Source organism: Oryzias latipes, chromosome 16 (genome assembly GCF_053564925.1).
Source record: "Oryzias latipes strain Hd-rR chromosome 16, Olatipes_Hd-rR_3.1".
Classification (NCBI taxonomy): domain Eukaryota; kingdom Metazoa; phylum Chordata; class Actinopteri; order Beloniformes; family Adrianichthyidae; genus Oryzias; species Oryzias latipes.
Window position 1 is genome coordinate 33,407,436 of NC_136252.1, and position 25,727 is coordinate 33,433,162.

Below are 25,727 nucleotides of genomic sequence, written 5' to 3' on the forward strand. Positions count from 1 at the left end.
CTTTTCTGAGCTTCAAAATCTTTTGAAATTACATCAACAGTTCAAGAGTTGCAGTAGTTCGTTTAATGTCAACTCTGGAGCTAACTAATCCCGAACCTCTCGAGATTTCAACCCTGGATTATCAGGAATTAGGATTGGATTATGTCCTCAGTAATTTTGCCTCTGGAATAAATAAAATATGGTCATTACACAACGAGAAAAAATGTCTGGTCTGTGTCGCATCTCGTTGATTTAATGCCTCTTTGTCTCAGTAGTAAATAATGTTGTTGTGTCTCATTGTGTGAGCTACAACTACTACTTTCCATCGACTACTCCAAGCTTTTGCACCTTTTTCCAGAAATGCCATGTCTTTACATCAACGCCAAAGGCGCCCCATAGCTTGTGAGAACTGTGTGTGCCCATTTAACAGATGCAGTTGCCAACAAGCGTAAACTGTTGGAGATTGGCACAAAGCTGCATTTTCCTGCTTCAGAATAATTTGCCTTGCGTTGATTGGCAAATGGTTGAGGAGATATGGTGTGATTTTTTTTTTTTATTCCTTGTCACAACATCAACTTTCTGAGAAGCTGGGAGCGTATTCCACGTAGGCTGTAGTTGACACTTAAAATCAGGCCACAAGCTCCCTGCTCTGCTCCATTCTGATGCATCCACTTGCCATTTTTGCTGCACCACTAGTGATAGCTTGGGGTTGTGAGGGGCTGTAGCGGGGGAGAGTGTAAACATAACGTGCCAACGGTTCAGCCCACAACACGAAGGCGAATAAACTACCTCCACTCTGCAGAAACCATGTCTTAGAAAACGAGACAGCTTTTTTTATTTTACCGAAAAATGACAATCATAATTAAAAGACCACTGGGAACACTTTTACAATAAACCATAAGATAATCGGAGTGGGATTTGAATACAAATAGTGAAAATAAATGTACTAAAAACTCAAACATTATCTTGCTCAGGTCATTCATCCACCGACAAACACCTCTCATGGATAAATAAAATGCAAGGCTCCACATTCAGAATTTTTTTCCGCTCTTTTGGACGGCTCTCAGCTAAACGTTTTTTTCCTAAAAAGTCACGAGATAACCAGTTTTTAGATTATTTGAAGCTGGTTCTTTGATCAAATTCACAAATGTATCCACGGAGAACCATTGTTTTTCTTTTTCTCTTGATTGTTGCTGGTCATAAGCCAAAATGAAAATATGTGCATACTGGTACATACTGCACCAGAGTGTTATAATACTTATAATAATCGTATGTCACGACATAGTGGTGGGACAGCAGCTAACAATCATGTATTACTAGTTATTAATAATATTTATTTTAAAAATTTTATAATCTATGTTTTATACATATTTTATTTATTTTGGGTAAAACACAGTGAAGCTGCATGAAAATAATATTATGAATTCATTCGTCTTCTAAACCCGGTTTGTCCCTTTCAGGGTCCCGGAGCTGCCGGAGCCTATCCTGGACAGGTTGCTGTCTGTCACACACCCATGCACACTTACATTCACACCTATGGACCATTTAGAGTCACCAATGAAGCATGTTTTTGGATGGTGGGAGGAAGCTGGAGCCCCTGGAGAAAACCCACGCATGCACAAGGGAGAACATGCAAAGTCCACACAGAAAGGTCCCCCATTGGTGTTTTGGTTGAACCAGGAGGCTTCTTGCTGTGGGGCAATAGCGCTAACCACTGTGCCACCGTGCAGCCACAAAAAACCAACAAAACTGTTTTTTTTGTAAAAAAGCTCTACGCTGCAGTTGGCGTTGTTGGTCACTCAAGTGTCCATTGTGCAGAAATGCAGTCTCACAGTTTGGTATTTACACAAATACTCACAAATCAATACAGTTTGGGCAGATGTAATTTGTGTGATTAAAAGCAATAGGGAAGGCATGTAAGTGTTTGGTTGAGCCGGCTCAGAACCTTTTTAGCAAACATTTATGGGTCTCCTGGCAGGAACCTCACCGCTATAATTACAGAATAAGTGGGCTTGTGATTTGAAACAGTTCATGAATGGAATCAAATCACTGTTGGCGTTACTGCCGTGCCGACCGTGCATCCTCGTAGACTTGACGAAAATGAATCCTATCTGTATCGCTTCAGCTTCACGTTCTGCAACAAAATGTCTGAATTTCTAAAGGCGGGAGTTTGTGCAAATGATCTCTTTCCTTTGAGTTTTAAGTAAAGACAGATTTGAAGTCCTTTTTTGATGTGGAGAATAAACATCAAACAGAGCTGGAGTTCGAGGGCCAAAAAAACAGGTTAATAAAAAGCAGCATTTGTGCTTTTGATACTGTGCAGACCTGAACAAAACCCTGACTAGAGAGGTTTCTCCAGCAGAGCAGGAGGCTGTGAATATGAGCAACATTACATATTTCCAGGAATGCTGTGATCTCAAGGTTTGCTGGGTTTATTTTGAGAAAGCCAGAGGTGTAGCTACAGTAGCTATACGTGTTGGCTGTGCTATAAAACAGTCTCCAGATGCAGACCACATGCTTCTGCATTTATCAGAACTGCTACACTCGGGTTCCATGCAGCACTTTAGGGGACTTGTCTGCATCATGATGACTAAGTACATTGTGTTCAGATGGGTGGGCTTCAGCTTTTAGGCAAAAAATCCAAGACATTTCTTTTCCTTTGAAAGACTAAGAAAGACTGCTTCAAACAGTTATGTAATATTTTTAAAGGCTATTAAAATATTTGGGTCTCATCACTCTGAAAAAATAAAGCATTTTTAAATGTAAATACTTAATTTACAGTTCACAGACAAGTGTTGCCATTAGCCCCACCCATTTTCATGTTTAACAGCAATATAATGCAGCTCTGGATTTCTAGTGGTGTGCTAATAACACAATGTTGAGATGAGTTTTTAAAAAATAAAACGTGTGCTACCTCTGACTTGCTTCCTATAAATCCAGAATTGGATGGTTGTCGCCTCACCCAAGTAATTCACGACTTCATTGTTTTGCAGTGAAAATACAAAATGGCATTACCTTAAAGTCCAGGGAGTCAGAAGACTTGAGGTCATTTTATTTTAGCTCATCTCCTGATTGTTTCATCTTGTATATAGCCAGCAAAGACCAAAGGAATAAAATTACATTTCTGAAAACATGGACTATGTCCAAATTCCCTCATGAATTCATATAACCTCTAACAGTCTATATAGTGTGGAGCTATCCAGTGCCCTTGACTTTAACGTACAATTGCTCACTACTTGTCTTTTCTTTTTTAACCCTTTAACTTGTGTTTGGACTTTTCTGACCACCGTAACTCTTCGAATGTTCACGTAATCAACCAAATTGCTTTTCTCCACACCAGAATCTGCTAATTCATGATGGGTTACAGTACGTCAAAGTGTGTTATTTCGGTGTCGTCAGCAACAGCACCCATGTTAAAGGGTTCAATGCCAGATATGATGTCGCTTATTAGCTGAAGTAAAAAAACTAATAAATCTGAATGTTTTACAAAGACGGGAGTAGTGAGGGAATTTGACAAAACCTTGCACACCTGATGCTGAATGAATCCTATTCTCCCACTCTAGACATTTATATAGTCAGCATAGTCTAATTTTTGCACAGACGTTGGTAAAAGTGTTTCAAACTGTGCAATTTTATTTTATTTAACTCATTTTGACACCAACTCGTGCAAAGTAACTTAATATTTTAAAGGACTTCTCGGACATTAATTGGAACTGATGTGAAACTCGACCTTTTGTAACTTATTTCAACAATCAGCTAACTCTGCAGTTTTTCTGGCTCTCCTTTATTGTATTGGTGGACATGTCCTTGCGGCAGATGTTTTGAGTTTTTGCTCTTTAGTGTCCCCCCCCCCCCCCCTCTGACCACGGCTGATCAGTGTAGGTTAGCTGCACCTGGTTGAACTGCCATGATTGATCCTCACACCCATTGAATGTTCTAATCACTTGGACTTGGCAGTCAGTTCCTGTCAAACCAAAGCACTCTGAATTAGCTTCATGAAAACATACAAGTGAGCAGTAGTTCAGTTTGGCTTAAGCGAGACTGGTTTCCACTGTCTAAGCCATTTGCATTATGGGATCATTGTGACACAGTCAACCACTCCAGGAAAATCTGACAATTGCTCAATGAATCATTTACAATGATCTTCTCTTCATCAGCATATAGCCTTCTGTGATTAACTTAAGTGTTGTACAATTTAGATGCAATTTTCCCTCCTCCCTTTGTTTTCTTTGTGCGAATCTCCATTTTTGGACACGACTTAACACCACATGCTCTGCACTAATTTGAACAGAAGTCCTGGTTTATACAAGCTGGCATGATTCCCAGACAAAAACAGCAAATGCAGCAAATGTTTTTTTTTTTGCTTCCAGTATTTTTTTGAGAGGCGTTAAATTTCTGATTAAATTCTTCCTTCCCGATTAAAACCTCATTTTTCATTAATAAGCAGTGAAAATGAATAAACAATAACATGAAGGGATGTATCCTTTTGATTTTTTGCAACTAAGCAACAGTTGCTTTGACGTAATAATTAATTTACTGTTATTTAGAAGATGATAACATTATAGCCCTCATATTTTTACAGAGACTGCTTACAAAATAGCACCATTTGAACATTATAAACCTCCTTTGTCCACTGGCTCAAACACATACGAGCCATGCACTATGGATGTACGTGCGTTTTCCTGCCGAAAGACCATCAGTGTGAACGTCGTGGAGGCACAGCTGTGCAGTTATGCGGAACAAAAGAAAACAAATGAGAAGAACTCCCCTGAAAGAAGCCTGTTATTAATTACCGGAGGGGTGACAGTGAAGGTTTGACTTGCCTGAGCCTCAGAAAGCAGCAGTATCAGAGAAAAAAATGAGGAATGACAAAGAACCTGGGGCTAGAGACTGCTGGAATGAAGCCTGTCAGAGGATGACGCCAATGAGAGCAATGGGAGACGCGCAGAACACAAACCGGCTTGATAAATGGACTCAGACATTTGTACAGGTGCATTTTAGACACATTTATATTGATTTTACATCTTCTGGGTCTCCTTTCTTTCTAAGGATCCCTATATGGTGATTTTACAAAACAATTTAAAAAAAATGACAGTTGAACTTTTGAACTGGATAGATTAACACTTCCTCTTCTCTTGGAGATGCAAGGATTGGTAATTGCTCTCGAGTCTTTCAGCTTGTTATTTCCACTGAATTTTAATGACGCGGCTGTCGGAGAACAACTGCGGCCGCTTATTCTTCAGGTGGAGTCTGTCCTTATTCGCCTCGGTTCAATGTGTCACTATTGTGTTGTCGATGGAGCTGTCATTTTGACGAGCTCGTGGCTTTAGGGAATGGAGAGCTGGTTAAAAATACAGGAAACAACCCCCCCCCCCCCACACACACACACACATACACACAACTCAATCACCACAACGGCAGCACTAATTTCTGTTACTCTGCTGCTTTGGAAATCTTCCCGGCACCAAACACAGTGTGATCCTTTAAAGCCCCACTAACTGAAACAAGCTTTCATGTTGGTCTTTCAAGACGTTTCACACACACACACACACACACACACACCCACACCCACACACACACACACACACACACACAAAAAAATAGAGAAAAGTCAGAAAAATAACCATTACCTTCATTCATCATTCAGCTTTTCAGATATAAGCAAAATAAGACCTGAAATGACATTTCACATTATCGCTGAGTAACAGAGATCCTGCAGAACTGGGACAAGGCTCTTCACGTCCCCAACAAAGGAAGAAAAGAGGAGAAATGGGCCTACTTGAGATCTTTTGAAGCTAAAACAAGAAAGGATTTAATTCCACACTCATTTCATGTGTGGGAAAATCATTCAGCATTTAATCTTAGGATCAAACAGTGTAATTGGCTTGATGGGTGACATTGTGCTTAAATCTTCAAGTGGTCCAGTTTTAAAAGAACTTTAAACTGGAGTCATGCAGCTTTCATGAGGCTGGCAGGAAATTGCACTCATCACTTTCTTGTTTCTTGAAGGTCTAAAAGCAAATGTGACTGTAATGCACCCTATGTGCACACTTCAGCGGCTACCCACAGTCTTACCAAAGTCTCATAATATTTAAAACATAAAGTTTTGACCTGGATGAAAATCCTCTAACATCTGCAACTCATCCTTCAACTTGTCCTCTTTTTAATGGCTTGCAGTTAAATTTAGGAAGTGAAACCAAAAGGAGAGCAAAGTGTTTAAGCTACTGTAACAAAAAGGATATGAGGATCAACCTCAAAAAGATGCTAATACTATGAAAAAAATAAAAAGTATATTCTGCACTTAAGCTCATCAGAAAACCTACACATTATTTTAAAAATAAATATAAAAATCTATGTATTTTTAGACATTAATGCTGGAATTCAAGGATCTGAGACATTTGCTTTGAAAACTGCTGTTTGTCAAAACATCCTTTCTGCCCCTTAAACTACCGAAAAAAGCGAGAATAATTAAGAGAACAAATGTAAAAACTCTATTTTATTATTTGGATTATGATTTTTATTTTTGAAAACACAAACAGCTCTGCAGAAGGATGTGAAGAAACATTTAGACAAAGGCCTGAATGAAAAACACTACCACACTTACTGGAAAGGCTACTGGAATAATAAAAGAAAATGAACATTTGCTTTACTAAATTTATTCGGTGCTTCCCTAAGATAAAACTTTTCTCCTTTGGAAACATTTTTTTGAATGATTTAAAGACTTTAAACCCATCAATAGGTGGTGGATGTTTTTAATTTCTGTTGGCCATATTACAAATATTTACAGTGCGAAAATGCTGAATGTTGTCAACAGGCAAGCGTACAAAAAAATCTGGAGAAACCGATTAAACTTGATCTTTTGACCTGGCTCGAATTTTTCCCAAGATATCAAAAACTCATCACTAACATCCAAAAAGTACCAGAGTCCAACTCGAAAATCTACAAAGTACTCTGGCACATCTGCTGGTGTAGCATCGATGCTGTTTGGTACTGAGGCAGTTGGATAAGCATCATCTCAAACCAAATCAGCCGGTTTAATGATAATAATAACAATCCATTTGATTTAAAAGCGCCTTTCAAGGAAACTCAGGGACACTGTAAAAATAAAGGTCAGGAAGTTCAAAAATATTCATTAACAGATAGAAAATCAAAAGTGAATCAGAATGAAAAGGCAGATTTAAACAGATGAGTTTTGAGTTTATAGATCTGAAAGCGGGTAAGGAGTCCATGTAACAGAGGTCAGGAATTCCAGAGTTTGGGAGCCGAGCAGCTGGACGGTGAAGGGGGGGCGCAGGCGATTAATATAAAGCAAGTAAAAATGGGCAGACCAAGTAATTTTATTGATATGAGACTGAAAAGATAATGAACTATCCAGGATGACACCTAGACTCTTCAGAAAGTTTAATAGACAGGAGGGGAGGGAGAAAGGTGGAAGAGAAGAGTCAAGTTTGCTAGATACATAGAGCTGGGTGTCATCTGCGAAACAGTGAAGCTTTATATTAAATTCACGGAAAATATTTCCAAGGGGTAGGAGGTAAGTAATGAAAAGAAGAGGACCAAGGACAGAACCTTGTGGCACAACAGAAGGAACAGAAGAAGGCTGAGATTTAAATGATTTAAGCTGAATGAAATGGGTGTGGCCTAAGAGGTAGGATCGGAACCAACGGAGGGGGATGGAGGTGATGCCGAGGGTGGACAGCCTTTGGAGGAGGATGGAATGAGAAATGGTATCAAAGGCTTGAGGGGGGTAAAAATGGTGAGGATGCCAGAATCAGCTGCAATAAGAAGGTCATTCCACATATTGCACCAAATCTAAACAACATACAGGTAAATTAAATGTTTGTTTTTCTTCATTTAACAAGATGTTCTGAAATTTTGCTGTAATATCTTGGCATTCCAATTCGGATTTGTTCTTGATTGCTGGAGTGCAAGTATGGAAAAATAGATATGAATGTGGCTTCAGGCGTTGGACGAGAAATGAACTCCATAGAAACAGTTAATATGCCATGTACAGATAGTATTGGGCCTCAGCAAATCCAAAAGCAAGGTCTTCCATGTCTGATCACGTTCAGCTGGCATTGCTTGCAGTCTGGGCAGTCTTAGCAGATCAGCTTTAAAGCGGAAAAATGTCTCACCAGAGGCAACTGTGTCGGGAGGAGATACTGTGCAAAGCTTAAATTATTTGAAATATCCAAAGGAATCTCTCTTTACAGTTCAGCACATCATAAATTCTGTCATCATCATTTCCTAATGGCATCCTAGACCTTATGTGAGCTGACTGTTGCAGGCTGTAAGATTTATTAGTTTAATAACACACACATTTAAAGAGGGATCAAGTCTGCTGCTACGTTTGCAAATTTCCCCCAAATTTCCTCTGATGTGGTCTTAAACCTGAAACAACCTTATTGTTTTGCTTTGTAACATGTACATTTGTGACTTTGATAAGCTCCAGGGAGACTGTTTTACATTACTTTCTGTTAAGAGCTTAGGGCCTGTGTGGAATGAATTCATTCATTTTTAACCAACAACAGATGATATCACTGAGAGCATGTATGCACAATCACAAAACAGCTAATCTAACTTAATAAAATGTGTTCTGCTCTTTTGGAAATGTGGTATCCAACTGCTTTGAGTTCTTATTTTTAACCTTCATTCTTTAGTAAAAATGCTGAATGCTTTGTTTAAAAAGACAGAGTGCAGCACTTTGCCAGCATAAGAAAACGCGCAGAGGTTAAAACACGCTCATGAGCTGCAGCAGAGGTTAAACATCCAGATGTTTTGAGTCTGCTTGGAGCCTGAGGGAATAACTTGTGAGTTATGTCGAAAAATCACTGAGTGGGATCATTTTTCTGTTGTAAAAAAGGTTTGTACCTTTGCTGTCAGTTGGTGTATTGGCCTAGAGAATTAGCCGGCCCTAGGCTAAATTGTTTCCATCTCTAGGAGCACGAGGTATTGGCTCTCCCACTGGATCTGAGAACAAATGTAATTCTAGAGGCCTTGTAATGGGCTGGGCTATCTGCCCTGTCTTTAAGGACTGTCTTTTGAAAGTCTTCCTCGGTGCAGCATGCCCACACTGTGAGGCAATGCTGAGAAATGAACCTGTTCGTCCCTCCTTTGTGTTCGCTTAAATCTGGAGGGCGACGACGCAGGAGCTGCAGCATCCTGAAACTATAATGAACTCAGGTGTTTGTTTACAGAGGATACTGTATATGTTTATATGTTGATGTTAGCATCATCACCACTCACACTTTAGAAGACCCACTCCATGGAAAATTGGGTTTTTAACATGTTCTTGTGGCATTTTCCTCATCACGGAGGACATGTTTTGAGAAAAATTAAGCTCAATGTCACGGTGCCTGGCGGTCTCCTCCCCCCTCCAGCTCTGCCCTAATGTTCCTGATTGCCACCAGCTGCCATCACTCTCCTCATCATCTTCTGTGGATTCAAAAGGAGATCAACGCCACTACTCAACGCCAGTTTGTTACCCCTTATGGTGACTGCTCTGGTTCTAGCCTCGTTACAGCTTTGTTCCAAGTCTCTGGCTCTAACTAATTCTTTGCTCCCTGTCTCAGGATCCTACCGCTCACGAGTGACGGCAGCACGGACCTTCCATTCTACGCCTCAGGAGCACGGAAACTCTCGGCAGCCGCTAACCGCTTCAAGACCCTCCAGCCACGCCACAGCCACGTCTAACCTGGACACTCCTCAAACCAGCCATCTTCACATCTGGAGCAAACAATAAATCCATTCTCATCCTCCACTTACCTGTCTTCCTTCTGGGTTGCAGCATCTGGGTTCCTCATCCTTGTGAAATCATGACAGAACAAACTGGCCAACTTCCGGACCCAGCTGATCCAGAGGGACTTCGTTTTGCCGTCAGCCAGCAAGGCATCGCCCTGGGCCGCCAAGCCGACGCTCTGTCGCAAGTATCCTCTGCCCAACAGGAACTTTTTCGGCGCCTGGATGGTCTAACGCAAACTTTGATGAATTTAACTGTCCAGGGGGCTACCCCCGCACCATCACCTCCCGCTTCCAGCATCGCCGCAGTTTCCGCTTCCGGTCCGTCACCTGAAAACTACCGACTGCAGCCGGAACCATTCTTCGGCGACGTCGAAGCTTGTGGAGGGTTCCTGCTGCAATGTAGTCTCCTGTTCCAGCAAGCCCCGAGGTATTATGACTCCGACCTCAGCAAGATTACCCTGATCATAAACTCACTCCGCAATAAAGCGCTGCAGTGGGCTCAGGCTTTCCTGGCCGCCAATCCTGTCACCCACCTATCGTACGAGCACTTCATTAATGAATTCAGGCTGGTTTTTGACCAACCCCGTAAGCGGGAGGAAGCCTCACGAAAGCTTCTGGCTCTTAAGCAGCGAAGTCGCTCAGTGAGCGACCACGTCATAGACTTCAGAATCCTGGCGGTGGAAGCCGGCTGGACGGATCCAGCATTGAGAGGGGTCTTCTATCAGTCTTTAAATGAAGTCATTAAGGACCACCTGTGTTCGCAACCAGAAACCCACTCTTTTGAGGAGCTCGTCACGGCGGCTCTCCGTTCGGACACCCGCTTACGTGAACGACAGCATGAAAGACCTCAGCCTCCACGCAGAAGTCCTGCTAATCCACCACAAGGTACGGCGGACACATTTCTCCTATAACCCAGTCTGAAACCTCTCGCAGTCAGACCGACGAGCCCATGCAGATTGGACACTCCAAGCTTTCCGCAGAGGAGAGGCAGCGACGCCGGATCGAAGGGGCATGCTTTTACTGCGGAAAACCAGGACACCAGGTACACCAATGTAGCCTGCGTTTAAACTCCAAAACCCCCCGCTAGAGGACAGGCCGCGGGCGGGTCAAGTCTTGTCATCTTCTAAAGATTTTCTCCGCATTCCTGTCAAGTTAAGTCATATTTCTGAAACTCTGGATCTCCACGCTTTGATTGACTCCGGCGCTGAACAGAATCTTATAGATCACAGCCTAGTTACTCGCCTGTCCCTGCCTACAGAGTCCCTTCCTTCCCCTATTAGAGCCGCTGGGTTGGGGGGTCAACACCTTTCGGTGATTACTCACCGTACGGAACCGGTGTTATTAATTACTTCTGGTAATCATAGAGAACTCGCCCGGTTCTTCGTAACTCAAACCCCCCAGAACCCCATTATTCTGGGGTACTCTTGGCTTCGTCACCACAACCCGCAATTTGATTGGGTCCATCGTCGTATTATTGGTTGGAGCGAGTTCTGCCTCGCTAACTGTTTGCAATCCGCTGTTCCACCCGCTAATTCTGCCTCCGTTAAATCTCCTGAGGAGATCGATCTGTCTAACGTGCCTAGTTGCTACCACGATCTTCACACCGTTTTCAGCAAAGTTAAGGCTGGTGCCTTACCTCCCCACCGGCCTTACGACTGTTCAATCACTTTATTGGACGGCGCTCCTCTCCCTAAAAGTAGGCTGTTCAATCTCTCTGGCCCCGAGAAAGCCGCTATGGAGGTTTACATTCAAGAGGCACTTTCCTCGGGGCACATTCGTCCTTCTTCCTCCCCTGTCGGTGCAGGGTTTTTTTTTGTCGAGAAGAAGGACAAAACACTCCGACCGTGCGTAGATTATCGAGAACTAAATCAGATCACGGTAAAAGACAAGTATTCCCTTCCGCTCATCAGCTCTGTCTTTGACTCGATTCAGGAGGCCCGTATCTTTTCCAAGCTTGACCTACGAAATGCTTATCATCTCGTACGGGTCAAGGAGGGTGATGAATGGAAAACCGCTTTCAAAACTCCTCTCGGTCATTATGAGTATCTCGTCATGCCATTCGGGTTAACAAACGCTCCTGCCGTGTTCCAGCGCCTCATAAACGACGTTCTACGGGACTTTATCGACCGCTTCGTTTTTGTCTACCTTGACGACATACTGATCTACTCTAAACATCCTGATCAGCACAGAAACCACGTTCGTCAGGTACTCCAACGATTGTCTGAAAATCAGCTTTTTGTCAAAGCCGAAAAATGTCTGTTTCATTCCACCGTCGTCCCCTTCTTAGGGTACATCTTCGAGGCAGGTAGCATTCGACCCGACCCCGCTAAAATCGAGGCTGTCTCCAAGTGGGAACCCCCTACCACGCGTAAGAAACTTCAGCAATTTTTAGGGTTCGCTAATTTCTATAGGCGGTTTATTAGAAATTACAGCTCCATCGCGGCTCCCCTCACGCGACTCACTTCCACTGTTCGGGCCTACCAATGGAACTCGGATGCCCAAAAAGCTTTTGACACTCTCAAGAACCTCTTCGTTACAGCCCCATACTAATACAACCCGACCCAGCTAGACAATTCGTGGTCGAGGTTGACGCCTCCGACTCAGGCGTCGGGGCAGTATTATCTCAGCGGGAAGAGTCCTCCAACAAATTGAAGCCCTGCGCTTTCTTTTCTAAGAAACTGACCCCTGCTGAGCGCAACTATGATGTGGGCAACCGTGAACTTCTCGCTATTAAATTAGCATTGGAAGAATGGCGTCACTGGCTGGAGGGTGCGGTTCATCCATTTATTGTCTGGACTGATCACAGGAACCTTTCATATCTTCGCTCCGCCAAGAGACTGAATTCCCGTCAAGCCCGCTGGTGCCTGTTCTTTGACCGTTTCAATTTCACCATAACCTACAGACCAGGAAGCCGCAATATTAAGCCCGACGCCCTCTCACGGAAGTACTGCTCCTCTGATGACCAGGACGGCACCACGAACCCCATCATTCCCTCCACCTGCATCGTTGGAAACGTTACCTGGGACATTGAGAATAAAGTGATGCAAGCTCAAGGTGAGGAACCCAATCACCCAGAACCTCCTGACGGAACACTTTATGTACCCCGATCTCTCAGGTCCGACGTCATCACGTGGGCCCACGCCTCACGTCTTGCCTGTCACGGCGGGGTCACCAGGACTCTCTGCCTCCTCCGTCGGCGTTTTTTCTGGCCCTCCATGACTAAGGACGTTAAGGAGTATGTGGCTGCCTGTACCACCTGCGCCCGCTCCAAGACCTCCAACTCACCACCGTCTGGTCTCCTCCATCCGCTGTCCACTCCCGGGCGTCCTTGGTCCCACATTGCCCTGGACTTTGTAACCGGTCTCCCTCCTTCTCAGGGAAACACGGTCGTCCTCACCGTCATAGACCGCTTCTCTAAATTTGTCCTTTTCATCCCGCTCCCACAGTTGCCCACGGCCACCGAAACCACGGAGATCCTGGTCCAGCATGTATTCCGTCACCATGGTATTCCTGTGGACATTGTCTCGGATCGGGGCCCCCAGTTTGTCTCCCAGGTTTGGAAGGCTTTCTGTGGGGCCTTGGGGGCCACAGTCAGCCTGTCCTCAGGCTATCATCCCCAATCTAACGGCCAAGCTGAAAGAGCTAACCAGGAGCTCGAAACATCACTGCGTTGTCTCGCCGACCGGAACTCCTCTGACTGGTCCAGGTATCTGGTTTGGGCCGAATATGCGCACAACACTCACCCCTCTTCTGCCACAGGCCTGTCCCCGTTCGAGGCTGCTCTGGGGTTCCCGCCTCCGCTGTTTCCTTCCCACGAGTTAGACCTCGCTGTCCCCTCTGTTCAGGACCATCTCCGCCGATGCCAGAGCATCTGGCATCAGACCAAGGCTGCTCTGCTCCAGACTAAGGAGACCAATCGCCGTACGGCCAACCGTCATCGTGTGGTGGGTCCTACATATCACCCTGGTCAGAAAGTCTGGTTGTCATCCCGTAATATTCCTCTTCAGGCCACCTCCCGCAAGCTCGCCCCCCGCTTCATCGGTCCCTATACTGTGGAAAAGGTCATCAATCCCACCTGTGTCCGCCTCCGCCTCCCAGCGGCTCTCAAAGTCCATCCCACCTTTCATGTCTCTCAGGTCAAGCCTGTCGTTGACAGCGCGCTTTGCCCGCCATCCGCCTCCCCTCCACCCGCCCGGCTCATCGATGGTGCCCCGGCTTATACGGTCAGTCGGATTTTGGATGTCCGCCGCCGGGGTCGCGGCCACCAGTTCCTCGTGGATTGGGAGGGTTACGGTCCGGAGGAACGCTCTTGGGTCTCCCGTTCCCTGATCCTGGACCGTGCCCTCCTTGCTGACTTTTTCCGTGCCCACCCGGATCGGCGTCCCGGACCGCCTGGAGGCGGTCGTTGAGGGGGGGGTACTGTCACGGTGCCTGGCGGTCTCCTCCCCCCTCCAGCTCTGCCCTAATGTTCCTGATTGCCACCAGCTGCCATCACTCTCCTCATCATCTTCTGTGGATTCAAAAGGAGATCAACGCCACTACTCGACGCCAGTTTGTTACCCCTTATGGTGACTGCTCTGGTTCTAGCCTCGTTACAGCTTTGTTCCAAGTCTCTGGCTCTAACTAATTCTTTGCTCCCTGTCTCAGGATCCTACCGCTCACGAGTGACGGCAGCACGGACCTTCCATTCTACGCCTCAGGAGCACGGAAACTCTCGGCAGCCGCTAACCGCTTCAAGACCCTCCAGCCACGCCACAGCCACGTCTAACCTGGACACTCCTCAAACCAGCCATCTTCACATCTGGAGCAAACAATAAATCCATTCTCATCCTCCACTTACCTGTCTTCCTTCTGGGTTGCAGCATCTGGGTTCCTCATCCTTGTGAAATCATGACACTCAAAGTGGCATTTCTGAGTATTTCTTTATTCAAATCATTGTGAATCAGGAGCAGACGAAAAAATGCTGTTGCAGTGGCACAGCTGCAACAACCGGTGGGCCACAAGCTCCCTGGTCTGCTCCATTCTGATGCATCCACTGTCAATCAAACGGATCCACAAACGTCTTTGTTTTCCTCTTCTGAGCTGGAATCTGGATCAGAACTGTACAGTTGGATAGCTTCAATATTGCCAATTTTGTTGCACCGTTAACGTTAGATTTTTGGTTTTTCAACTAAAGCCAGTTTGTAAAACGTGTTTTCTGTTGGAAACACTGCAGTCAGTTCAAATAAAAGGACTGTGAGTCTTTTCTAGTTGTTCCAGTTCTATCGAGGTGTTTTTGCGTCTTTATTTACTGTCTTCTAGTCATCAATCTACTGGAACTGTAGTCCACTAAACTTCGAGGATGGAGAACATTTTCAGGATTTGTTGTTAAATAATCCAAAGACAATCACCTAACAACCATTCACACATAATATATGACAATATAATAATCATGACTTGATCTGTGAATCCATGGCCCCTTACTTAAGTAATAATCGACACCCCTAGACGTAAGATTGACAACGAATGCAGCATTTATGAGACAATGGTGAGATCACTTATTTCTTGAGACTTATGCTGAAGAAAAGATGTCAAGGATTTGAGTATGGTGAGAATAGTCATGATTGGACATGAGCAAACCAAGGTAGTTGGACCGTGGGTAGACAAAGCTAAAAAGGTATCAGATGACATACTCTGTATTTCTGAAACAGAGGGAGATGAACGTAGGAAGAAGGGTACACGTGGAGCTGCTGCATAGAGGGCTAAAAGGAAAAACACAAGAGGTGATTTATGAATATGGAACAAGAAGACATGCAGTTCCTCGCAAATGATTAAGGATATCCATGAGTCATCATGCACACTGGGACATAAACATGCTTTGCATCCAAGAAATACTTCTTCAGTTTTGGAGCTTTTGTGGAAAGGTTGATGGTGTCTGATCAGACCATTAAAAGTGACCAATCAGAGCAGCCAAAGCCTCCCTGGTTTCAGCTTTTGGCAGAAGTATGCAAACCGAACTGCTACAGACTTAAACTAAGTATTGCATTATCATCCTCTAAAATACATTTATGATTCAGTTTACCATCTGCAGAAGTTGCTGTGAGTGTAACATGCTTTAAATAGTTGGAGGCTTTTGCCCAAAAAAGGATAACAACTCCTGAGGGAGTCAGCTTTCAGAAATGCATGCTAAGCTAAAACAGAAAAAGTCCACCTTTATTTTTTTTACTAACTGCAATCCATGCCTCAAACAACTAAAGGGCCTTCTGCAGGGTTTAGAGATCAGACCTGGGATTGCTGCCCTGACAGGGAAAACCTGCTGCTCATGCGTTCTCCATCAGAGCAGCTCAATGAGCAGCCAAAAGCAGGCTGGTGGTAAACAGTGGAAGTGAGTAAATAAAGGAGCCGGCAGGAGCTACTGCTGCGCGCTGACACCTCCAGATAAACAAACTGATGAAGCAAAGTCGGATAGATATTCACAGGGATTGTGTTTCACATATCAGTAAATGTGATGAAGCTCCCAGAACAGAATGTGTCTAATAAAGTGGCAATTTATCATAAAGTGAAACAGACCTGATCTTTTTCCTTGCTTTTTTTTTCCTTCCCTCTTCTGTCTGATAGCTGTTTTCCTAACCACAGAAAGGAATCTAAAATCAGTTTAAGCGGATTTTTTTTTTTTTAGTATTGCACTGCCGTGACATGAAAATAAACCAAGCTTGAAATGCATTGACTGCATCGCCACATTTTGATTTAGATTATCACAGATGTGGCTCTTTGGTGAGTGACTTTACAATCTGTATGCAAAAGGATGTGTTTTCACTTTCTCTTGTCCGATAAATAAATAAGCCTGAGCGCCGTCAGCTCTTGTTTGTGAGATGAGGGCTGAGGGGGGATTGCTGCAACTATCTTTACGACTTTTCTGTCTTTGCAGGATACACCGGGAGCTCATATATTCGGCTTTTGGTGACACGTTCCTCAGATGAAACAGGAATGAACCCCAAAGCCCCGGCTGAGTTGAAACATTATCTATGGTGAGCGTGATAAAGGCAGAGACTCAGTCAGGTCTACCAGCGCTGTCACATTTCTCAGGTTATATGTTGAGAGATAGAGCAGAAGAGTGTGTGTTAGTGCTGCTGCAGATAAGGCTCCGGTAAAAGTGCTGCGTTCATCACCTTACAGGAGGCGAGAAGAACAGGGTTTCCTGCTGTTGCTTTTGCTGCAGATCCTAATAAAAAAAGATCTTCTTGACTTTTTAAATTTCACCTTGACTTTAGCAGAAACTTCTTTAAGCTGTTGTATTGTTTATACGTTTTACTCTTTTTTTAGTGCTCGTCTGTCTATGTGAAAAATATTAGTGCATAGTCACAATTTTCAGTATTTTCGCACAGACCCACTCCGATCATCTTTTGATCTATAGGGTTCCTGGTGGTTATTTAATCAAGATTATGCTGTTTTTAGCCAAAACCATAAAACATGTGCCGTTTTCTAGTACATAGTTTCTGCAGAGTGGCAGGAGTTTATTAGAAATGTACCTGTGGGTAGTGGACTGGACTGTTGGTGCCCAATAACCCCGCCCCCTTCCCCGTTGATGAGATCTTTAGAGTTTACATGCTGTCCCGCTAGCTTACAGCCCCTCACATCCCCAAACCTAACGTTAGCGGTGCAACAAAAACGGCGAGCAATGTTGGAGCCACGCAGCCGTACAGTTTAGATCCAGGTTCCAGCTCAGACGAGGAAAACAAAGACGAACGTGGGTCTATTTGTCTGTAAGTGGATGCATGGGAATGGAGCAGAGCAGGGAGCTTGCAGCCCCGCCCAGCGTATTTTTTACATCACAAATACGATCTTATTTTTTTCAAACTGCATTTATTTTGTCTGCTTCTCATTCACAGCGATTTAAAAACAAAGAAATACTCAGAAATGCAATTTTGAGCTTGTTTGTATATATGTCCATCATCAGAAACATTCAGCAAGAACATGTTAAAAACACCAAAAGCAGCATTTCCATCAGAGTGGGTCTCTAACCTACGAAACTGGACTTGCACTGCAGCATATGGACCTGGCAAAGCCATTATTTCCAATGTGAGGAGGCCTTTGAATGCATCATATTTGATTCAAGTTATTAGGATTTTCTGGCTCCTCCATTTCTTTCCTGTCCCACTGCTTCACTGGACTGTTGCACACAGCTCCAAACATTAGCGGACTCTTCCAAGGTAAAGAGTCTGCGCATCTGTTTGGTTCAAATCAAAAGCTTTTCATGCATAAATAGTAGTCTATTTCCACCTGTACAACATCACCACACTAGTAGCATTTTACGTGATTCACAAGCATGACTTCATGTCTCTGAAGGGAAGCACACGCTGCAGCACGATTACACGGAAAGGCAAGTTAATGAGCAGTACTCTGCTCTTCGTCTGCACTTTCAGGGAGTCTTTGTCTCATGACAGTTGATAAATCGTCAGAAAGCAACAGGAGGATGCAGCAGGTACTGGGAGGACAAGTGTTTCCATTTGAGCTCCACTACTATTCCCTGGTTGTCGCTTATCATTTGCTCCGTCCAAAATATTCTGCATGGGTCAGAACATTCAAAATCCCAGTTCTGCACTTACAAATCCCTTTAAGACGGATCTGTTTTGAATATTAAAACACTGTCATTGCCTCATATTTCTCTACAGCTTTTTCCTCACCTGCACGCTAAGCTGGCGATATCTCCATCTCCACCTGTCAGCAGAAAAGAGCGGCTAAAAGCCGGTTTGGCCTGAACAAACCCCAGAGGACCTAAACTACCTTCTCGTGTTTTGAACTTGTAGCTCAGGAAGTCCTAAACTTTATAGCTTCTTCCTTTGGATCTAGACCTACGCTAAGAACATCTACACCTATCAATACTTAAGGCAGATGTAGTTTGAAATTAGCTTTAAACTAGTTTTAAATGAAATCCCTTTGATTTATTTTTTTTAAAGAACTTCACAGCTTTTCCCCTTTCCTGTAGGAAGTAGCTTCATTTTTTTGGTTTTTGTTTGTTTTTGCTTCCTCACACCACAGAACTGCTAAATCATTTTTCAGTCATGTCACTCGCCCCCCAAAGCAGTTTGGAGTCTGTCGCTCACAGCCAGACAACAAGCGGCAACTTTGAGCTTCACTTTGAGTAGCAAGTTGTGACTCACTGGGTCGAACAGCCTTCTAGAGGCTGGCTCTTCATGACGTCTCTGAGCTGTGGGCTGGAAGCTCTAGCTTTACAGATTTACTGTTCTTCGGCGATGGAACAATAATTCGAAGGTCTGACACCCACTTTCAGAGGGTTGGACTGAAGAGACCCACATCAGTGCCCCCACCAAGGTCCACAGCCTCTCTGATCACTGCCAACAGTAGAGGTTGGTGGTCCCAAAAGCCCAAAAACTCTTAAGCTTTGTGATCAAACTACTGTCAGATGAAGAACTCAACTTTGTTCACATTTACAAAGTTAAAAATAAAATGGCGGCACATCAGCAACCAAAAATCTAAGACAAAAAAGGATCTGAGTCGTCTGTATTAACTAAATACAGACATTCGTTTACATTTTTTTCTTTCCATGACATCCTGTAAGGTGGCCGTACGAGCCTCAAGGGAACTGCGAGACACACCGGGGCCCCCGTTAAGCTGTAGCCGTTCCTCTCTACGACCCACCATGAACCTAGACATCAACCCCCATATAAGTGCCCGTGATGAAGACTTAAATGTAAACAAGTTGCTAAAAACAACGTTTTGTGATAAAGGATTTATCATATGAGAGCAGGTTAGAATAAAAACGTACTGGTCCAATTCCTTTTTGAAGACGCTGCCACTTTAACTACAGGTTGGATCACAAACATATTTGGAAATGATGTGACATGGTACTGAAGAATGCGTCACCTTATGCCAAGTATAAAATATATTACATTTGATGTAGGCCTGCACAATAAATCACAAATTTATCGTTATGGCGATATCAAGCTGTGCAATACTCCTATCGCTAAAGTCGCCGAAAATTGCCATAAATGGTCACGTTAAATGTGCTAAAACAAACTTATGGCAGCTTGAAGTATTTAACGAATCAAATAAATCCATTTGACCAATCGGATGGACGCCTTCACGTCGTTGACCAATCGTAAGGAGCCCTTTTATGTTAGCCGAATATGTAGACGAGGGTCATTTGGAGAATAATTTAAGACACGTTAACTCTTTTTTAAATGAAACGGTTGCAGTGAAATGGAAATTATATATTTAGTTGTTTTGCTATTTGTTTTTTTTTTTCGTTTTCCTCAGATCGTGGAGCCCTAATTTGTTGTGAATGTGTAGACATGTACTATAAGAAGTAATAAACACATTATTTAATATTTTTGTAAAATTCATATTCACATAGTTCTTACATCCAAAAAAATGTTTTCCTTTAGTTAAGATAATTTCACACAGCTTTGAATTTAACAGCCACAGTTCTATATGTTCTGAATGAAACCCCACATATTAAATATTCTCCTCAATTAGGAAGTAAAGTAAAAAATTTCATACACGTTTAATACGTTTCAAAGAAAAAAGATCTTTAGTATAATCTAAAATAAAAACCAAGTCAATTCTTGTGGGGACTTTGGTTGGGCAGAAATCTCCTCTCAGTGACAGTAAAAATAAAAAAAACTCACATAAAGCTCGCCCCAAAGCCTGTTAGAACGTCTCAGTTACTCATGATGTCAAATTAGCATTTTCTTTTTGTCACTTTATTCAAAGTTCTGTGTGTTTCTGTTTCCATGAGTTCAGATTTGGCCTTTCGGGGATTTGGCTTTGTTGAATCTGTCTGCTGAAAGTTAACAAGACAATATGATAATTCCAGCTCCCAGCGCAGCACAGACTCCGAGCTGCGCCTCCGATATTGTTGTGCGACCGGAAAATAAAAAATGAAAAACAAAAGAACGAAAATAAGGGGCAGATTTATGGCAGCCCCCCTAGGTTTTCACGTTTTTGCAGTCGTTCCTGATCAAATGGAACGGTGGAAGGACAGACATTAAATAAATAAGGGTGGAAGTGTAGCTGCTTCTCACCCTGAGCTTGTTCTGCTACCAAGGGGATATTTAACATGAAGACATTATTTATTATATTATTAAAGCAGCTCATTTTTAAATTCTGGCATGATATTAATTAAACTGTAACTGGAAAAAAAGCGTTTTTCTTTCTTCCTTTGTGATTGTTGTGGGGCAGCCAACTCTGGGCTCCGTCTACGGGCGTGTAATTCTTCAGACCTGGTCTTTGTAGATTGGGCCATCTTCTGCTCCGCTTACAGGAGTTCAGGGATCTAATGATGGAAAAGAAAGCATGCTGATCCATCACAAAATGCAGGGCTGTGCGTAACCTTGATAGCAGCTGCTGGTGGCCCAGCAGGGTTTGGAGAGCAGGACGCTCTGATGGAGGGGGTTTCCATTAATCTTGTGGTGCAGTGGCAGTGGTGGGATTTATTGAGCTTTGGGTGTCATCCTGTGACAAGGTGCACATTCTTTCTGTGCATTACAGGCGTCGATGAAACTCTTTGGAGGCTCTCAGTAAATAACCTTGAGTTTATGTCTTTTATTTAATTTATGGCAGAGGCCTTGTGGGAATAAATATAAAAGAATATACAAGTAGAATTCCCAGTGAAGCAAAATCATAGGTGGGGTAAATGCATTTAACGGATTTCATAGACACTAATGTAAAAATAAAGTGATGTTCGGGCATAAAGTGATGGCAGAAAACCGCACTGACAAAAGTTTTGACATCATTTTGTCACACTTAAAGACCTTTTGTGATGAAATTGGCATTTTTTTGGTGTTTTTAACGCATTCTTGTGAAATTTTACTCATAATGGAGAACATACATAACGAGAACTATGCTCAAAATTTTATTTTCTGAATATTTCTTCTCTTAAATTAAAGCTGGACGATTCGCCAAAAAAGGAAATCTGATTTTTTTTTATACCAAATTCACTTTTTGATTTAAATTGACCCCCTGCTTTTATGTTCTTTAACAAAAATTACAAATGAAGGAATATATTTAACAAAAACATTTCACAAATAGCTGTAAAAATGTTTGTATATCGAAGCAGCAGAGGATTTGTGAGCTACCGCTAGCTTGAGCATCTCACACAGACAATTACTAGAAGGTACTTGGCAGAGCAGTTTTAGCAGCAACAGCATTTGGTTTGATGCTCCAAGTTTGAAATCACAAACACAGAGAACAAAATCTTTAAAAAAAAAATAAAATAAACAAAACTACCAACTAATTTATTCCATAATTTTACAAAGAAAAACCATAGGTGTTATTTTAAAAACGTATATTATATCAAATGCAAACAGAGAGGAAGTCACAACATAATCCAAGCATCAGATTAAAAACAACTCTTATTTTTCTTCTAAGTAAAAGCTCGCCAGTCATGTTAGGTTGGGGTGTGAGAGCTGTAAGCTAGTGGGAGAGCATGTAAACAGAGAACTGTCAGCTATGCGTGACAGTATGTGTGAATTTCTGATAAACTTCTGCCGCCGTGCAGAAACTATCTCCTAGAAAAAGTCATGTTATTTGATTTGGGCTGAAATCATAATTGCTTTCTGGGAATAGATCAAAAGATGATCGGGGTGGGTCTTCGATCCATTTTCCCAACACAAATCTATGCAATCTAAATAAAATGCATCTACAGAAAAACATACTTTTACAACAAAAGACAGGATTCTCAGTCACTCTGGATAAATAAAAGAGCAGAAAATGGGGCTTTTCTGGGGGGAAACAAAGGTGCAGCACAGGCCAGACTCTGGTATTCATTTTCTGCTGCTTCTCTTCTCTCAGCTGGAAAATACAGCAAACATATTTTCAGCGGGGTTACAAAGGCTCTCTTTGTTGACCAGCCAAGAGAGTTTAGGAGCAGATCATAAAGACACTATAAGCACCAGGAGCGAATATATGAATGCTGGTGTCGGCCGCCAGACGCTTAATCACGTCTGAACATTCAGTGCTGGAAAAAAAAAAAGAATGAAGAAGTACTGCTGGGGGAAAATTGATCTCTTATACTCTGGATTTGTGCTTGTTGTTGCAAAAATACCCCCCGGGTTTTGTTCTGCAAAGCCATTTTCACAGTGTGAATAATGGGCCGCTCGATTCCTGAAACTGAATCTGCGTCCAAAATTCATTTAGAAGCAACGTAACACCCTCTGACCCACTGAGATCTTGTAGTGTCTTCAACACTACCTCCTGTTAATTTATAATACGACATGGGTCTTGAAATGGGTTTAAGAGCAAATTACATCTTTACTCCACTATATAATGTTAAGAAAATAAGGCATTAAATACCTGGCAGGTTTTACTGAAGACCTTTCTTCCAGGAGGCATAAGGATAACTAGACCTCTGGGAGAAACTCATGCAGACAGATACCATCCTAACAGGTCAGAGTTCAGGATCCATCGCTTACAGAAACACACAAATGCTGGAAGTGCTCTTTGTCACTGCCCTCTTCTTCTCACAGACATCATTGCACACTCAGAGGTGATGCCAGACGTGTTTAAAAAGGTTTTAGAGGGAAACTTACAGTTCTTTTCTGAGACGCCAATGCAGTCAGATCCACTTTGGTCCAAGTGCTTGGAAGTTAAGAGCGGCCGGCTGATCTTCTGTCCTCTTGGTGTGTAAAGCTAGTCTGATAAAGAAACAAAGGGGGAACACATGCTGAGCTGCTGGAGGAATCACGGCATGACTTCTAGTTGCAGATGCAACACCATCCCTTTTTCTGTGTCAGGTATAAACGGACCTGAACTCATTCTGAGTTACTTTAGTCCATCAAACAAAACCAAAGTCTTTGCAATTCCTCTACCACCATTTTCTTCTGGTTGCAGTGCCGCTGCTTTGGTCGGGCAATATCAAAATAAAAGGCCTTGGACCTTTCCTTTATTGTCTTCGCTCTCGTTTCTGCCGTCGTGGCACGCACCTGCGGAGGTACGGCTACACTAGTTTAACAGAATGTTGACATTTGGCTTCAATAACAGAAACACCTAAAATGCAAATAATTAGATTAGTTAAGAAAGTAACAGCACTTGTGAGTGAGAAGAGGTGAGAAAAAAAAGAATAAAAAGTCATAAATATTGTGAAGAGAAAAGTTTAGGAAATAGAAAATACGTTATATGTATAAATTACTGACAATATGACTACATATCTAAAAAACTGGCAGAGGCAAAAAAAAGATTTAAAAAAGCCTTTTATTTATATTAACATTCATCTGTGTATTTATCTATAAATGAATCCATTATAATATGTTTGTATTTATCTTAAAAACTCAGTACAATAAAGATGAATAAATCACACTTCGTTATAAATTCTATTTTCAAGTAAATAAAACATTTTTTTTAAGTAAATAAAACAAATACAATGCATTTTGTAGCACTAGGCTAGCTAAACAAAGTTAGGTTAAGTCATCTTACAGTTTGTTTTAACACTAAATTACTTCAACTAAACTAATTAATAAAGTAATAAAATGTTTTTTTTTAAATAATAAAATAATATATTTAAATAAATCCACAGCCCTGAATCAATTTAGCTTTTTAAAATTACAATCTCTCGGGCGTTAGCATTAGCAACAACTAGCATTGAGTCAAAAGCCATTACTTAACACTATTCTGATTTTAAATGATTAAAGGTCATTTTGTGTACATAAAATACAAAAATGAATAATTTTCCAAAAAATCATTTAATGATTTAAATGCGCATTTACGAACCTCTAGTTTGAAAAATAGGACCCACACAAAGCCGGACGCGGTTTCTTCTTGCTTTGTCTTCGTCGAACCCGCGGTCCAACCGCTGATTAGCGCCCTCCCGTGTCCACCTTCCGAATTGCATCACAGCAACTGAAAAAGCAAATTGATCGATTTTCCTAAGCTATTTAATTACTGTTAAGTAAATTTATTTTAATACCCGAAGAGGCAGAACATATTTTAACATGATAAATGCCGTACATATTGTTTTTTTTACATGTATTTGAGAGACAATATGGTATAACATTTAATAATTAATAACAATATGGTATAACATTGTTTTTTTTAAGAAAAATGGAGGAATTACTATAGAATTGTTGCTATTTCGTCCGTTTAAATTTTAAAAAGGCAATGTAATAAAAAAAAACAGAAATCAGAGACTAATGACAGAGCCAGAGACCTTTATGTCTGAGAAAAACAAATATTTACCAATGCAAGTTAAAATTTCTATACCGAGCCAACAATAGCATCAGTCTGATGGCTGGTCGCTCTGTGAAAAACAGGACAAGACACACTTATCAGGAACACAAATATGAAATTGAAAACTAATAAGCCAAGCAGGAAATATGGCTCATTAATTTAACTAAATCATGAATCAAAATAAATATTTTAAAGTAACCGTTAAAAGCTGAAAATCGATGTTTTTGTCTCTCTGCTTTCAGCAATTACAATTTGGGCATCTAGTCTGTTGAAACAGACATATGTAAAGAGAAAAAGTCATTGATCTTCTAAACCTGCTTGTTACGGGGTCATGGGGACGCCTGAACCTACCCGACTACTACAGCATAAGACAAAGGACAGTCCTCATCACAGAGAATCAAAGCATCATCTGGATTCCAACTAAACTCAGACGCATTCGTAAAACCATGACAGACATCTCCTCAGAGCGCAACAGTTACTCATCTTTCTGGACAGAGTCAGGAAAACAGGAAACATGTCAATAATTACCACATACCTACAGACAGGACTACACGTCAGACCTATGTAGATCATGACTCACTGTGTCACCTAGTGTTGCTATGGCAACCGCCAACGGATGGGAATAGAAGTGTCAAATGTTTTTCTCCATCTGCAGATTTTTATATAAAAAGATGGGGGGGGGGGGGGTGACATCCGATGTGGTATCCTGTTGTTTTTTCTTTTTAGATTCTGTCCCTCACGGTTTATTTGATGGACATTACAGACCAAACAGAAAAATGTTCATTATCTGTGGGAAAAAAAACTCTATACAATGTGCACCAGTAACCAAACTATTACATTCTGGT

General features: G+C 42.2%; 1 protein-coding gene across 8 annotated transcripts in view; it reads right to left on the reverse strand.

Annotated features, from left to right (window-relative positions):
• The window catches only part of ube2e2 (ubiquitin-conjugating enzyme E2E 2), a 137,688-nt gene extending 112,210 nt beyond the window's left edge, over positions 1–25,478 (reverse strand). For 4 of the 8 annotated variants that reach the window (XM_078933278.1, XM_078933275.1, XM_078933277.1 and 1 more), the window contains exon 1: positions 3,873–3,903. In XM_078933278.1, the coding sequence (XP_078789404.1) occupies positions 3,873–3,888 (16 nt within the window). In that variant the 5' untranslated portion in view covers positions 3,889–3,903. Of the gene's footprint in view, positions 1–3,872; positions 3,904–23,249; positions 23,355–24,426; positions 24,556–24,891; positions 24,953–25,417 lie in introns of those variants that run through there. The other 4 variants (XM_078933281.1, XM_078933279.1, XM_023964624.2 and 1 more) reach the window with 2 other exon arrangements.
• Between the last annotated feature and the right edge of the window lie 249 nt (positions 25,479–25,727).